The sequence below is a fragment of the Pithys albifrons genome, chromosome 19, assembly GCF_047495875.1.
Source record: "Pithys albifrons albifrons isolate INPA30051 chromosome 19, PitAlb_v1, whole genome shotgun sequence".
Lineage (NCBI taxonomy): Eukaryota > Metazoa > Chordata > Aves > Passeriformes > Thamnophilidae > Pithys > Pithys albifrons.
In genome coordinates, this window is record NC_092476.1 from 6,331,048 (window position 1) to 6,345,284 (window position 14,237).

At 53.8% G+C, this 14,237-nt stretch overlaps 3 protein-coding genes across 4 annotated transcripts; all 3 read right to left on the reverse strand.

The window, feature by feature from the left end:
- Nucleotides 1-1,043: 1,043 nt before the first annotated feature.
- LOC139680746 (protein CD300H-like) lies at nucleotides 1,044-6,195 on the reverse strand. Of its 2 annotated transcripts, none has more exons than XM_071573636.1 (7): nucleotides 5,965-6,195; nucleotides 5,517-5,855; nucleotides 4,685-4,817; nucleotides 3,582-3,688; nucleotides 2,992-3,044; nucleotides 2,311-2,433; nucleotides 1,044-2,012 (listed from the first exon to the last, which is right to left on the reverse strand). In XM_071573636.1, the coding sequence occupies exons 1-7, from the start codon at nucleotides 6,104-6,106 to the stop codon at nucleotides 1,887-1,889; spliced, it is 1,023 nt and encodes a 340-aa protein (XP_071429737.1). In that variant the 5' UTR covers nucleotides 6,107-6,195; the 3' UTR covers nucleotides 1,044-1,886. The 2 variants fall into 2 exon arrangements, with proteins under 2 accessions (XP_071429737.1, XP_071429736.1); XM_071573635.1 differs by having other exon boundaries at nucleotides 2,293-2,433.
- A 133-nt stretch (nucleotides 6,196-6,328) lies between these two features.
- Nucleotides 6,329-7,108, reverse strand: LOC139680942 (CMRF-35-like molecule 4). The gene is given in 2 exon segments (XM_071573994.1): nucleotides 6,329-6,960; nucleotides 7,069-7,108. Coding segments are annotated over 2 exon segments (672 nt in total).
- Nucleotides 7,109-8,002: 894 nt separating this feature from the next.
- Nucleotides 8,003-9,709, reverse strand: LOC139680944 (CMRF35-like molecule 5). Its single transcript, XM_071573995.1, has 4 exons — nucleotides 9,602-9,709; nucleotides 8,851-9,186; nucleotides 8,513-8,600; nucleotides 8,003-8,396 (listed from the first exon to the last, which is right to left on the reverse strand). Exons 1-4 carry the CDS (start codon nucleotides 9,681-9,683, stop codon nucleotides 8,003-8,005), a joined length of 900 nt encoding a protein of 299 aa, XP_071430096.1. The 5' UTR covers nucleotides 9,684-9,709.
- Nucleotides 9,710-14,237: the final 4,528 nt, after the last annotated feature.

Below are 14,237 nucleotides of genomic sequence, written 5' to 3' on the forward strand. Positions count from 1 at the left end.
CGCCGCGCATGCGCGGGCAGGGAGCGGGGCGGGGCCTCGGGCAGGGGGCGGGGCCTCAGGGCGGGGCCGGGGAGTGAGAGTGACAGCGTGTGACAGTGTGTGTGTGACTGTGTGTGTGTGACAGTGTGACAGTGTGTGTGTGACAAAGTGTGTGTGTGACTGTGTGTGACAGTGTGACAGTGTGTGTGTGACAAAGTGTGTGATAGTGTGTGTGTGACTGTGTGTGTGTGACAGTGTGACAGTGTGTGTGTGACAGTGTGTGTGTGACAGTGTGTGACAGTGTGAGCGTGTGTGACTGTGTGAGACAGTGTGTGACAACGTGTGACTGTGACAGTGTGTGTGATAGCGTGTGTGTGACGCTGTGAGTGTGACACTGTGAGTGTGACTGTGTGTGTGTGTTTGGGTGTGCTGGGGTGTGTGGCCACACATGCACTGACAGTGTGTGCCTGTGGCTGCTGGTGTCCACCCCCTGCCATGGGCAGGGACATCTTCCACTAGACCAAGTTGCTCAGAGCCCCATCCAGCCTGGCCTTGGACACTTCCAGGTATCCCTGGAGCCTTTTCTTCTCCAGGCTGAACAGCCCCAGCCGTCTCAGCCTCCCCCCCTGTGGGGGGAAGTATTTCAGCAGGGGAAATAGGAAGAAGTGTCTGGGTGGTGATAGCAGCTCTGGGTTGTTCCATGACCTCCTGTGAGCTCTCTGGGCAGATTCTGCGGATACAGCAGAAGGAACATGGCAGCCTCAACAGCCCTGAGGGTTTTAAGAGGAAGGGGCTTTCATAACAGGGGCTTCTCGAGCTGCAGAATGGCTCTGTGCAGCCTGTTGAGCTCTGTGAGGGCTTCCCCTTGTAAAAGAGCAATTTGGCCCATGCTGGTAAGAGTTTAGAGCTGCAGGACCACCTCAGCATCTCCACAACTGCCTCAGCATCTCCATGCCAGCAGGAAAAGGCTCATGCTGTTGGATCCCACCTGGTCAGCAGTGAGGGGCTGGATCTGCTTTCAGGGTGACACTCTGCAATAAACCCTTTAGCAGGTGGAAACCTGCCATATAAACTCAGTCACACACTGCAGTCAATGCCATCAGAGTTTCAGTTGCTCTCATTGATAAAGCAGCAACACTTCACACAGAAGAAAGTATTTAGTGGTGTCAGAAAAAAAAGCTATCAGCAAAGCAGAGAAGAGCAGGGTGATGGTTACAGTCCATCTGTGCGCTTCCAGGTCAAGGGTCCCTGGGGGTGGTGGGAGAGAGCAGGAGCAAACCTCCCTGGGGACTGTGGAACTGAGGTGGCAGGGGAGAGGCCATTTCTTCACTGAGATCCTAATGTGCTGACCCCTCGACCCAAGCACCTCATGCAAATGCACTTGGACATAACATTTCCCACTGTCCTGGCTCTAAGGAGCTGTCAGCTGGCATCAGCATGAAAAAAAAATCAGTCTGAGGCAACCAGTGGGTTTGGGAGATTCAGCCCCCAAGGACAATGCAGCCAAAGGGGCAAGCGGGATGGGTGGTGGATGCAGGGAGCCAGCCCAACCCAAACCCACAGCCCAGCCTCACCTGCCCTGCCCAGCTCCTCCACACACTGCTTGGTGGGTCTCTGGCCTGGGCTGCCCCACTTCAAAGGGGAAAGTTTTATTCCCAGCATCACTGCTGTATGGAGGACTACAAATGCAAAGGGATGATTTTATCCCCATCCTTCTTCGTGCCTCCACTCAACCTCATCCTCTTCAATGCTCATTTAAGGAAACATCCAAGCCTCGGAGAGCAGCAGCTCCACTGTTTAGTCAGCTCCTGCCAGAGTGGATGCCAACCCAACACCATCCATGCAAATCCCACTGGTACTGCTGGCAGCAGGAGCAGTCCACGGGCCCAGGTGCTGGCTCACACTTCTCACACTGTGCTGTTGGGCTCTTCACTGGACCGTGGAGCTGGTGGCACGTTGTTGTAGATCTGCTCCTGCTGCGGCACAGGCTTCTGCACCTTGGCATATATCACCTCTGTTTTGTCTTCCACATGCTGGAAAAGGAGGGGAATAAACAAAAAAACATCCTTTGTGGGGCTAGTCTAGGGAAACAGTCTGCTGGAACCTCTCTTGGCCTCTTTAAGCACCCAGGAACAGCCATGGGGACCGGAGAGGGAACCCACATTATCCAGGGTCACTTGCACCCCAGTTGGGCACATCCATTTGCCACCCTCTCCCTTCTCATCCAGCCCATTCTGCTGCCCATGCTATTCCCCACCTGCCCCAGTTTTATCCCCACCACTTCTGACTTGGTGCTGCTTGGCATTCTCCTACCTTAGTACTGGGTCTGACCTCCATGTACGCGGTCGTGGAGTCTTCCAGGCTGCGGAAAGCCTCGGCGTTGCTGTACAGCTGGCTCTCAGCTGTGTCTGTGTGGTGGCTAATGTCTGCATAATTCAAGGCATCTGCTTCCCGCTGGAGAGAGATGAGCTCTTAACCTGCTGCTGCCTGCATCCACACGGGTGGGAGCATCTCCCACCCTGCTGCCTGTCCCGATGGGTGCTGAGACTGAGGGCTTCAGGAGCACTGGGTGAAAATAAAACCTGCAGCAAGAGCTGCCTCAACATTTCCCAAGGGAATTCTAGTTGGTGACACCAGTCCCATCCTCAAAATCTGGCAGAAAACATCAGAAAACACTTTCCAAGCCGCGAGGAAAGAGCAGCTGCTCCACTGCTGCCTCAGGTGTGCTTTGCTGACAAGGCTGTTTCACCCAGAAAATCAGCTCCCATGCTTGGAGGAGTGTGGGGAGAAACCTCTCAGCTCAATCCTATATTCCCTTTCCAGGAATACTCTATAACAGTCACACAAAGTCCCTGGTTGTGTCTTTGGCAAACAGCCCAAAGGATCCCTCCCAGTCTAAAGCACCATGAACCAGGCTGAAAGCAGTGGCTCTGGCAGCTCGGGGTGTAACCCTTCCCCTCTCCGTGTGAGCTTGGGGCACGGCAACCCAAGACCTCAGGAGGTTTTCCTTACTGTACACGGCACGCTGTGAGTCCTGTCCATCTCTATGGCTGCTCCAGAGAGGGCTGGATGAAGCAGGGATGTGGTTACACATGAGTGAAAACAGGAAAAGAAACGTATTAAGAAACTGTGTTGCCAATGTGAATCTCACAGTAAAGCAGAAAAGGAACTTGTTACCCATGAGCCTTCTAAACTGGAACAGTTCTTCAAATAAAGTCATACCCCACCTGCCAGCTGGTCCTTTCCTAACCCAAATTCTTCACACTGACTTTAAACTTTGTGTCAAGCCTAGTGCAAGCCTGGCCCACACAGGTGAGCACGTCTGGAGAAGCTGACAGTGCCCAGACAAACTCAAGCAGCTGCTGTGCTGGGCAGCACCCACCTTGAGGGTTGCCACCCTGTAGGGATGAGACCCATGGGATGGTCCCACTGTTCCCTCAGGGGAAGGAATCCTCCCTGGTGGAGGTCTCAGTGAAGGACCAAGGAACTGGATGGACCAGGGAGGGAATGGGGGAGAAAAAAAGAAATACAGAGAAAAAATAAAGCAGAGAGAGGTTCTGGTGCAGAAACAGATGATGTCTGGCTGTGACAGCTTTGCTTACCCTTCTTCCTTTTCCTGGACAGCATTACCAGAACAGCAGCAGCCACTGCAAGCAAAAGAAGAACCACTACGATGCCTGGAGTGAGGATGTGCTCGACCACATCCAACCTGCAAAAAACCAAGAGTTTCTGTTCTTACACTTCTCAGCAGCACAGAACCCAATTGCTGGAAGCAGATGTGTGTGGTAGATCTTGCCCTGGGAGGCAAGACAGCAGGTGTGGAGTGGTCAGGCTGCCAGCTTGGCACAGAGAAAAGCAAACCAAACCAAAAACTGCAGAAGCAAACTGACAATCAAGTCTGAGAGCTGCTGAGTCTTCACTGGTTTAAGGATGGATTCCTGCACTTAATGTTGCTCTGGTTTAATTCCACTATTTGCTGACCTTGTTTGTAATGGGAAAGCAGGCAAGGTCAGTGTGCCAGCTCCTGTGGAGGGTGCTGATGGGGAGCCTCAGCTTTGCCTGCTGCCAGCATCACCTCTCCAAGGCAGGAGAGAAGAGGGGAAGCCCTTCCACTCTGGTTGAAAGCTTTGTCAGCTATCTCTGGTGGGCTCTGTGTGACTACAAAGCAGAATAGGACACTGGTACGCACTTGATTTCCCACGAGCAAACAGTCCCTCTGAGTTTTGGGGAAGGAAATGGGATCAATGTTGCAGGCGGAAACCACTTCTCCCATGGCAATAGCTCACGTCTTGCTTAAGCTGCAAGACAGATGGAGGAGAAGCAGGGCTTTTCCGGGGGCATGTGACCAGAGGCACTGAAACTATTGACATAGAATCACAGAATGGTTTGGGTTGGAAGGGACCTTAAAGATCATCCAGTTCCAATCCCTTGCCATGGGGAAGGACATCTTTGCTCTGAGCCCCACCCAATCTGGTCTTGAACACTTCCAGGGATGGGGCATCCACAGCTTCTCTGGGCAACCTGTGCTAGTGTCTCACCACCCTCACAGGGAAGAATTTTTCTCTGTGGAATGATATCTAAAGGCAAAAGCAGGAGGTCTGGATCCTTAAGGGAAGCATGAAGAGCCCAAGGGTTGCAAGGCTCCAGCTGTGCCAAAGAGAGCTCATGGAGGGAGGTGGCTGTTGTGGGCAGGAGTGCTACTCACTTTTGAGAGTTTGGGCGGAAAGGATTTGATGTTGGTTGCTGGGGAGTTTTCTGTGTGGTGCCTGCTACAGCGCTAGTGAGGTCAAGGTGCTTGTTGCTTGTGGTATAGCTCGATGATGGAGAGGTTGAAGAAGCTGTAACAAAAAGAGGAGAGGCTTGTTTGGTCTGTGTCTCCATGGGGGGAAAATGCTGTGGGTTTTGCAGTGAGTCAGAAGTGACTCACTGTCACACCAGGAGAAGGTGGAGGACACCTGTCAAAGTGGGAGGGCTGTAAGACCCTGTCCCTGCTCAGGAGACCCTTCACAGTCCCAGTTCCCCTCAAAATGTGCACAAAACAGTTCACTGTGCAGGAAGGATGTCTGGGCACCCCATGTCTAATTCAGTACTAACACAACCCTCCCACATATGTGTCCCACCATGGGGGATGAACCCTGGCAAGGTGATGGAGAGGGATGTCCCCTAAAGCCAGAGCCTGGTGCCAAGAGGCACTGCCTGCCCCAAGTGGGAAATGAGGCAGCACAATCGGGTAAGGAGTTCCCCAGTGTTAGGCAATAAGGCAAGGAGAGCACAGACACGGCCAGCAAGATTTCATGATGGGGAAAACAGTGCACACAGAGCAAGGCCAGGCTTCCCAGTAATGGAGGTGGCTGATCCTGGGGTGCTGAAAAATGACTGTGGGGGCAACTGGGCATGGGGAATGAGTGACAGTGGCACCTGCTTCACTTTGGTGACATTGGGCACCCACAACGTGCAGGCTGCCCCCACTGCCCCTGCTCCCAGGACTTGGAGGGTGACCCATCAAGGCTGGACCTGGGGGACCCACGAGTACTGACCTGAGAACACGACCACCCTCACATTAGCACTCTTATCCGTTAGTAACTTTGCATTCCGCACCCCACAGCGGAAAGTGCCCATGTCCTCCTTGGACAGACGCTCCACAGTCACTGTGAACACCCGGCATGTGCGGTTGTCCTGGATGGAGAACCGTCCTTGCCGCACCACGGGTTGTGACTCTGAGGTGATGATGATGTCCTCATCACAGGTAAAAATTAGTCCCGGATTGCACCAGAACTTTGGCTTTGTCTCCAGGCCGGGCTGATACTTGCAGGTAACCGAGAGGGAGCCCCCCAGGAATCCCTTCACGATGCCAGGCCCTGTCACCGTCCCGCAGCCTGTGGAGACACACGGAGCCGCAGGAGTGCTCCCGCCGCACCGACACCTCCCGCCGTCGGGGCCACCCCCACGGGCCGCTCCCGGCTCCCGACTGTGGCAAGGCCTTACCTGGTAGCAGCGCCCAGGCGAGCAGAGGCAAGAGCTGCATGGTCGCTCCGGCACAGTGGCGCTGGGTATCCTGCCGATCCCCGTTCCCCTCCGAGGATCCCGGCCCGCCCCTGGGGCCGCCCCGCGGCGGCGGCCGTCCCATTGGGGCGGAGCGCGGGGACCCCCAGGGGTGCCGGGCCGTGGGGCCGCTGGATAGACGAGGCAGAGGCGCAGGGCGATGGTGGAGAGCCTTTGATGGAGCCGACGAGAGCGGCAGGAAGAGACCGGTGTGGTCCCAGTGCCGCCCAGCCTGCCCGTGCCGTCGGGGGCGGGGCCGCCCGAGGCAGAGCGGCACTGACGGCTGCTATGGGGTCCCGGCGGGGGCTTAGCCCCGCAGGCTGACCCAGAGCACGGCCGCGATCATGGCCAGCAGCGCCAGCAGCTGCAGCCCGGCCAGCACTGGGAAGTAGTGGAAAGAGCCGCGGGTCCCGTGTGGAGCGTCCGGCTGGAGCGTCGGGGTTGCAGGTGTGAAGGAGGGAGGGATGCAGCCGGTGGCAGGTGGGCACCTTGTTCTTCTCCATCCTCCCTCTCTCAGGGTGACACCTCCTCCCTCAGTATGGCCCCAGTCCCACAACGGAGCGGTCACTGTTGCTGGGGTGAAAAAGTGCAGGAACCGGGCTGAGAGTGCAATCACTCTAACATCAACACTCTCATAAAGCCGGTGTACTCCCAGTCGTACCCCACAGCGGAAGGAGCCTATATCCTCCTTGGACAGACCCTCCACAGTCACCGTGAATGCCCGGTGTGTGCGGTTGTCCCGGATGGAGAATCGTCCCTGCCGCACCACGGGTTGTGACTCTGAGGTGATGATGATGTCCTCATCACAGGGATAAATTAGTCCCGGTTTGCACCAGAATTTTGGCTTTGTCTCCAGGCTGGGCTGGTACGTGCAGGTGACCGAGAGGGACCCCCCCAGGAATCCCTGCACGGTGCCAGGGCCTGTCACTGCCCTGCAACCTGTGGAGACAAAGGAGCTGTGGGAATGCTGCCACTGCACTGACACCTCCTGCCCCATTGAACTGGTTTAGTGTAGGGCTCCAGCCCCAGGGATCCCCTTAACCCTACCTGGCAGCAGTGCTCAGGCAAGCATCAAGAGGAGCCCCATGGACAGGGTAGCCTGGGCCACACGTTGAGCCAACCCTCCTTCTCCTTCTTCATTGTGCCTCTAAGCCTTTGCTTCCTCTTCTGCCTGAAATAACAACTCTGTTGCAGCTGGAGATTTAGGAAGAGCTTGAGGTTTCTTGTTCCCTCTGGTCTCAGTTGCCTTCCTGCCTTCCCTGGTTAGTGGAAGCACTTGCTTCCCTTTCTGCCCCAGCATGGCTCCCAGTTGTGGCGCCCAGTTCCGCCTCTTACAGCCACACTGCCACAGTGCCCAGCCCCTCTGGCCTGGCAGGGCACCCAACAGGTGACCTGTCTCCGGAGGGGTGGCTCAGCACTGCACAGGAACCCCCTGAGCACCAGAGAAGACCCCAGGCTGGGGCAGAGCTCCTGCATGGCCACCCTATGGGAATGCCTTCTCTCCCAGTGCAGCTGAACATGAGCACCCATTGACGCTGCCCTCACCAGGACATCCCCACAGACTGTTCCCAGCACAACCCCTCTGTGACTCAGGACCCCTATGCCCTGATGAGGTGTCCCCCAGGCCTCCCCCTGTGTCCCCCATCCCCTGTAGGTACTGTAATGGTGGGGACAGTTGTGGAAAGACACTCTTCCCTGTCTCTTGCTCAGATGGAGATGGGCATTTGGTGGCATTGGGCAGAGCAGGAAAAGGTGAGGCTCCTGGGGCTGAGGGCTCCTCTCCATGTGATGGGACTCAGCTGGGCCATAGTGGAGCAGGTGCCTGTGTACCCTCTGTGACTCCATGTCCCTCACAACCACAGTGCAGCCTGTCCCCACAGTGCAGCATCCCAGGCAGTGCTGACAGCTGAAGGAGAGAGCAGGCAGACAGACAGGCAGACAGGATCCTGCAGGATACCCAAGCTTTATTGCAAAATTGTCTTCAGTTAGCAGCTCTAGCTCCACAGACACAGGCTCTCTGCACCCCAAACCCTCCCCTTTCCAGCACAGGTACTGCCAGGATGGGTGGAGGCTTCACAGGAAGAGGATCACCTGGAGCCAAGCACCTCCCGGCACGGGGACGATGTGATGGGCAGCACGGCCCAGGCAGGGTGGGGGGAGAGGGCACAGCAGAGCGTCCCTGAGGCTCGGAGGTGGTTGGGAAGGGAGGGCAGCCCAGTGCTCTGGTGCTGCCGGTCGCCTCAAAGAGCTGCTTGTTTTCCCGGCTGCAGCTCCTGCACCAGTTCCTCATCCAGGCTGCCACACACAGCAGGGCCAGGGCTATGAGCACCTTCAAGCTGAAAAGGAGCAGCAGAGGAGTGACACCAAGCTGGGACCTGTGTAGAAGAAAGGAGATTATGCTGGAGCCTGTGTAGGGTCTGTGCAATGATGATGAGGACTATAGCCAGGGGATGGTGTTGGGGATTCACCCAGATCCCAAGCTATCACTCACAGCACTGGAGGCTCCCCAGAGCCCCTGGGGCACAGAGTATTTCTGGTCAGCGGGCCCACATCACTGCCCTCTGTTGTGGTTGAAACAGCTGTGAAAGAAACAGAGTAAGAGCAAAGTGGAGACACACACACACACCCACACACACACACCCACACACACAGCCACACACACACACACCATCCTTCCCCCTGCATAGGGGTCTCTGCCCTGAAACTTTGGCCACAGAGATGCAGGAGGTGGAGAAGGGGTATCCAGGCAATGCCATGGGCACCAAGGAAGAGGAGGAGGAGGAAAAGGGGAGGGGTTTAATGCCAGCTTTGCTTCCAGCCCTGTTTTACCTGCAGAGACCACCACCCTGGTGGTGTGGGACCTGTTGAACCACAGTTTCCTCTTCACCCCACAGGAGTACAGCCCTGCATCCCCTGGCATGACATCCCTCAGTGTCACCGTGAACGAATGTGCTGTGTGGTTGTCCTTGATGGACACCCTGCCCTGTGTCACCGTCACCTCTGAGCCACTGGTTTGGATGATGAAGGTGAAGCAAACCCCAAGGGAGTTCTGGCGACACCAGTACTTGGAATTTTTCTCGTAGCCTGGCTTGTAGCTGCAGGACACTGCCAGTGAGCTGCCTTGGTCAGCTGTCACCTGCTTGGGGCCTGTCACTGCCCAGCCACCTGCAGGGGATAGAAATAGGTGCTGCAAACACATCTTGGCATTGCCTTGGAGAACCATGAAGGATCTGAGTCCAAGATTCTTGGGAACACCCTGTCCTGAGGGAGGCTGTGTCTGTGCACCCACTGTGCCAGGGAACAGTGCTGAGAGGAGATGTCCCCAGTCAGGAAAAAAGAGCTCTCATCAAGAGTGTGTGTTATTAAAAGAGTAAAAAGCCTTGTTCCCAGGGTTCACATGGCAGCAGTACAAGCAGATCTCAGAGATTGCTCCCTGTAACAGCCACAAGAAAAAGTCAAGATCAGCTGGGCTCTTGCTATGACCATGGTGGGCTTCCTGGATTTGCTTGGCCCCAGCCTGCCCACAGCTCTGCCAGAACCCCTGAGATGGAATTCCCTCACCCTTGCTCCTGGCTCTTACCTGGAAACAGAGTCCAAACCAGGAAAATCCTCATTTTCCAGCTTCTTGCTCCCACTGTGGATTTTTCCCCTTGGTTAGTCATGAAGAACCTTGCAGGATGGAGCCAGGTCTACATTCATTTGGGTGTCCCAGGAGTTTTCCAAGCCTTCTTCTTGTGTCACTTCTTTGGGCAGGGCTTACCTACAGATGACCCTGAAAGTCTTTTTTTAAGTCTGTTGTTTCTTCCCCTTCACTTGGGGCCCATGACTCACCCTGGGGTGTTTCATGAGACAGACTCTGCTTTTCCTCTGAGATAGTCACTGGGTTCCAAGGAAAATGTCAAAACACAGCAGGTTCCTCTGCTGCAACGCCCATCCCAGTAGGGAGCACAGCCCCTTCCCCTACACAGAACCCAAAGGATTTTGGGGAGCTTTGAAGGGGTGCTGGGCCAGAGCAGGATTGCAGGTACTGGGGTAGAGTGAAAGCAGGTCTGCCCCTGCAGATGAGCTGGTTGGACTTCTGGGATGCTCTCCCAGTTGTGATGGACTGGGATAATGGACTGGGATGATGAGCAGCCATCCCCCTGTACTGCTGCTCCTGATCCACCTGCCAGTGTGATCTGGGCTGCTTTTTGTTTGTTTTCTGAAGCAGAAATGTCCTTTTTCCCTCCACAAACCACCTTTTTTAGCACAGCTGGGGGGTTTTGAGTGACAAAGCTGTTTTTCATCCAGAATTAAAAGCTTCCACTAAAAGATTCAGAAATCCAAACCCAAACAGCAAGGCCACTTCCCTGGCAGCTGCCTTGCCAATGGCTTTCTTTCAATATGCCCCTTGGAAAGAGTAGAAAGCACAAACCTCCAGCATCTACTTCCCTCTGTGTCCCTCATCATGGCAAGAGGAAGCTCTCAGTTTTCTTTTTGAACACCAAGTAACCCCTTCATTTCTAGTAAGTAAGATCTAGTAACAGTAAGATCTAAATTCAAAAAATGGCTGGAGTTGGAAAACTGCTTTCTGCTGAGAAAACTCCCACAAAGGTGCTGCAGCTGGGGCTCCAGCTGTCTCATCTTCCTTGGGGATGCATCCCTGCCACTGCCTGGCAAAGCACAGTGTTTGCTTCCCACCCTTCTCTTGGAGTGGGAGGATGTTTGGGAGAGGTGGTTTAGAGGTAGGGGCTCTGGGTGGAGTGTGCACAGGGACGGTGGTACAAAGGCATTTACTGCATGAGGATTTCGAGGGCAGTTCAGTTACCTGAAAACAGCCAGAAGCCCTTCAAAGAGCCACTTTCGTAGAGCTGTTGGGAAATTTTTCAAGCCACATCCATGATGTGTCATCACCATCACATCACCATCACTTCATCGTTAGATGTGAGGAGTCATTTCCCCCCCTTCCCTTTCTCTGTTCCAGGTTTGGTGCTGGGCAGGATGTGCAGCTGTCCTGTCCAGCAGAGAGCCCTCCCAACGCCCTCCAACCAGGGCACGGGTGTGTTATAGCCCGGAGGGAATTAATACGCACAGCCACCTGCAGAGGGCAGGGGAAAGTGCCCTGCTCTGCACCAGCACTTCTGGGGGGCTGTGTCAGGGTTCTGCAAGCCAAGACCTCCCTCTTTTAGCAGCAAATGGCCCGGAAAGCACAAGGCAAGGCTATTCTGTGAGAGAAGAGGCATTGCTGAACCACTCGTCGGGAATCCCGCTGATGCATCCTGACAGGAGCACATCAGTTTGTCTTTTTGTCTCGGCCACATGCAGGGCTGGATCAAGCACTCGCACGCGGCTCAGTGGCCGCGCCAGCGAGCAAAGTGTGTCAGCGGCTCCTGCAGCGCGATCGCTGGCGATGTGTGAGCGCGGCAGCAGGAGATGAGATGAGCTGACACCTGCATTCCTGCAGCTCCTGCCCCGTGCCTGCCCGTGGGCAGCGTTCCCAGCCCCCGCCCAGCAGCGATGGGACAGGGCACCACACCGTCAGACGCTGCTTTTTCTTCGGTTCTGCAAGATTCTGGGTCCGAGTTTAGCCTCTGGTATTGGCCCTAAGGAAAAGGCACAAAGACCTCCTGGGACAGGCAGTAATTGAGCTAATCAGTGAGTTAACCCTGTCAGTGTAAAGCAGAACACCAACCCATGTATCCTGTCCAACCTAGAATATTCTGTGGTTTTGGAAGATCTTCCTCAGCTCCCATCCCACCATATTACCCACCACCACGACTGAGCCTTTTCAGAGCCTTCTCTACCCTGTGCTTCAATGACATTTCCAAAACTCGATTCTGTTATTGAATCTAGGCCCTTTGAAAATAATAAAGTAGTGTCAGTCTGTTCTTTCTTTAACAAGTTTGGTGAAGTTGTCCTTAGGAGATAAGGCTGAGTATAATAATTGCTAATGTAGCTCCTTTAGTGCTGGCTGATTGAGCAGGCACTGTCTCATCTCTCCCTTTTGCTGCCATCTCAGATAAACAAGATAAGTCCAGATCATTCCCAGATCTCTTGATTTTGCAAAGCCAGTAAAAGTGGCAAAAATACTTGCAGACTGGGGTCTAATGGACTATTTCTTAGGCTGGACTCAGCCAGAAAGGGCTAAAGCAGTGATTACTTATTGTAAGAAAATTAAGAGTCCATACTGGGTGTATTAAGAGGATGAAATTCTGTTTCCTCCCTAACTCATGGGGAAGGAATGACTTCAGCAGGGCTCAGATCTTCCCCTAAAAGTGTTGTACAGAGATCTCAGGGATGTATTACTGCAGGTTAGTGAGGTTGGGCAGCAGAGAACCAGCAGGAGCAGGCGAAGAGTACAGTGAAGCAGAAACTTCTGAGCTGGATTTAAATCTTCCACTGTCAGAGCTGTATTTCTCAAGCCAAATACACAAGTAATTAAGCTATTAGAGATACAGTCTACTTACAAACAGACCAAACAATAGAGCTAAATTGGAGGTTCATTTGGAATCATTCCTGACGTTTGCAGGTCATTTCCTCTGATTTCATTACTCTGTAGTGATTTCAGCTGGACAGCGCTTGCTCGGGGCTATAAGTTGCTCACTGACTCCCAGAAACCTCTGCTGGGGTCGGGGGCATCTGGGAGAATAAATGATTTCCTCTGGGTGGTGAGGGGAAATGCATTCTTTGATTTGTGAGGGGAGGCGGTGTTGCAGGTGTCGGACTTCTGATAAAGCTACTGACAGCACTTATCTGCGATGGGTCAGGTCCTCCAGTGCCATAAAGTGGGATAAAGCCCTTGGAGCAGTGCCAGGCCGTGCTGACGTCTGTCTTTTGCCAGCAATCTGTGTTGTCTCATTAGTCTTCATTACACTTGGCAATATCATGATGAATAGGAGAACCATCTTCCTCCTGAGCGAGATTAAACCTGCAGGGCCAAGTGTGTCTCTGGTGCAACGCCAATGCCTGCAGAGGGACTGGACAGCTTGGCTCTATGAGGCTCTTCTCACTCAGCAGCAGCTCCTCCCTGCTCTCCTTTGTGACTCAGAGAAGGAAAGAAATGTTGCTGGAGCTGGAAGGATCAGAGGATGCTCTCTGAACCCCAGACCCTTTTCTGCAACAGGGAACCTGCCAGAAATAGGGGACCATCCAGGGATAAGCAGGTCTGGAGTCTCAGACCTGGTGGGCTACTGGGGGCTTACTCTTCTCTTCACTGGTGGTTAAGTTCATCCCACTTTCCAGGAGAGGTTTGTCTGAGTACCAGCCCAGATGGTACCTGTGGCCAGTCTGGGTCTGTGTGGCCCAGCAAACAGCTTAGGTTGGGCAGTGCTTCCTCTGTGGGTCAGGAGAAGGCTAAGCATCCACTCAGGGGTACCTCAAGAGGCTATTGCAGCACTGGGATACCCATGGAAAGGGCTGTGCTGACATCTATGGCAGCTTTGACAAATTCTTCCTTTTAAGAGGACAGAGAGTTGCCCTGGCTTTGTTGAAGTTGCCTTGAGGTTTGCTGCTCTTATCTTCCTGGTCCTACTTGTGAAGTGTGTGCACTGTGTTGAACTATGATACCGGCTGAGCCACTTGTGAATTACCTAATCCAGACCCTGGGGCTCATAATATGTATTTTTGTCCTGTTGATTGTCTTCTAGTGCATGAGACCAAGGGATCATCTGTCTACGCAGTGGTCTATGTCAGGTTGGGTTTCTTGGCCTCAGGTGAGCCTGAAACCCCCTGTCCCTGTGGGTTGTTTTTCATCTTTTCTGGCTGTTGTTGCCAAGTCTGATCATCTGACCCAGCAGAACCATCTTTGCAGTCAGAGGAAATAATGGGCAGATATAATTAGCAATGTCAGGCCCAGACAGTCAAACAGCAATTGGACAGGTGCAGATGGTTCCTGGAAGTGTGGTCTGTTCCTCTGGCTTAGGGCCATCTGCTGATCTGGAAGAAGGAAACTGGAGAATGAATCGAGTCTCTCTTAAATAAACCTCTCAGTGAAGATTAAGTTATTTTCAATGTAATCAACAACATCAGACTGCTCTAAAGGGAGTTGTAAAGATATCTCAATGAGGTATCTGCTGTCACCTCCAGGTTTAGGCACAGATTCCTCCTGTTTCTAAATACAACTCGTTTTTCACTCCAAGCAGGGTCCTAACTGGGCTCTGTAAATGCAGTGGGATTCCAAAGGGGTCCTGCCGGGGTAACCAGGCTCAGCACAGTTTGGTAAAGAAACTGCAATGGCC

Bases quoted from the DNA above. Each gene is read 5' to 3' on its own strand.
- LOC139680746 (XM_071573635.1), bottom strand. From the start codon at position 6,106: ATGGGACGGCCGCCGCCGCGGGGCGGCCCCAGGGGCGGGCCGGGATCC. The intron at 2,434-2,991 runs GTAAGGAAAACC...ATCTCTCTCCAG, and splicing joins CTCACAGCGTGCCGTGTACA to CGGGAAGCAGATGCCTTGAA. The intron at 2,013-2,292 runs GTAGGAGAATGC...CTCCTTTTCCAG, and splicing joins AGGTCAGACCCAGTACTAAG to CATGTGGAAGACAAAACAGA.
- LOC139680944 (XM_071573995.1), bottom strand. From the start codon at position 9,683: ATGACTAACCAAGGGGAAAAATCCACAGTGGGAGCAAGAAGCTGGAAA. The intron at 9,187-9,601 runs GTAAGAGCCAGG...TATCCCCTGCAG, and splicing joins GGTTTGGACTCTGTTTCCAG to GTGGCTGGGCAGTGACAGGC. The intron at 8,397-8,512 runs GTGAGTGATAGC...TCTTCTACACAG, and splicing joins TCTGGGGAGCCTCCAGTGCT to GTCCCAGCTTGGTGTCACTC.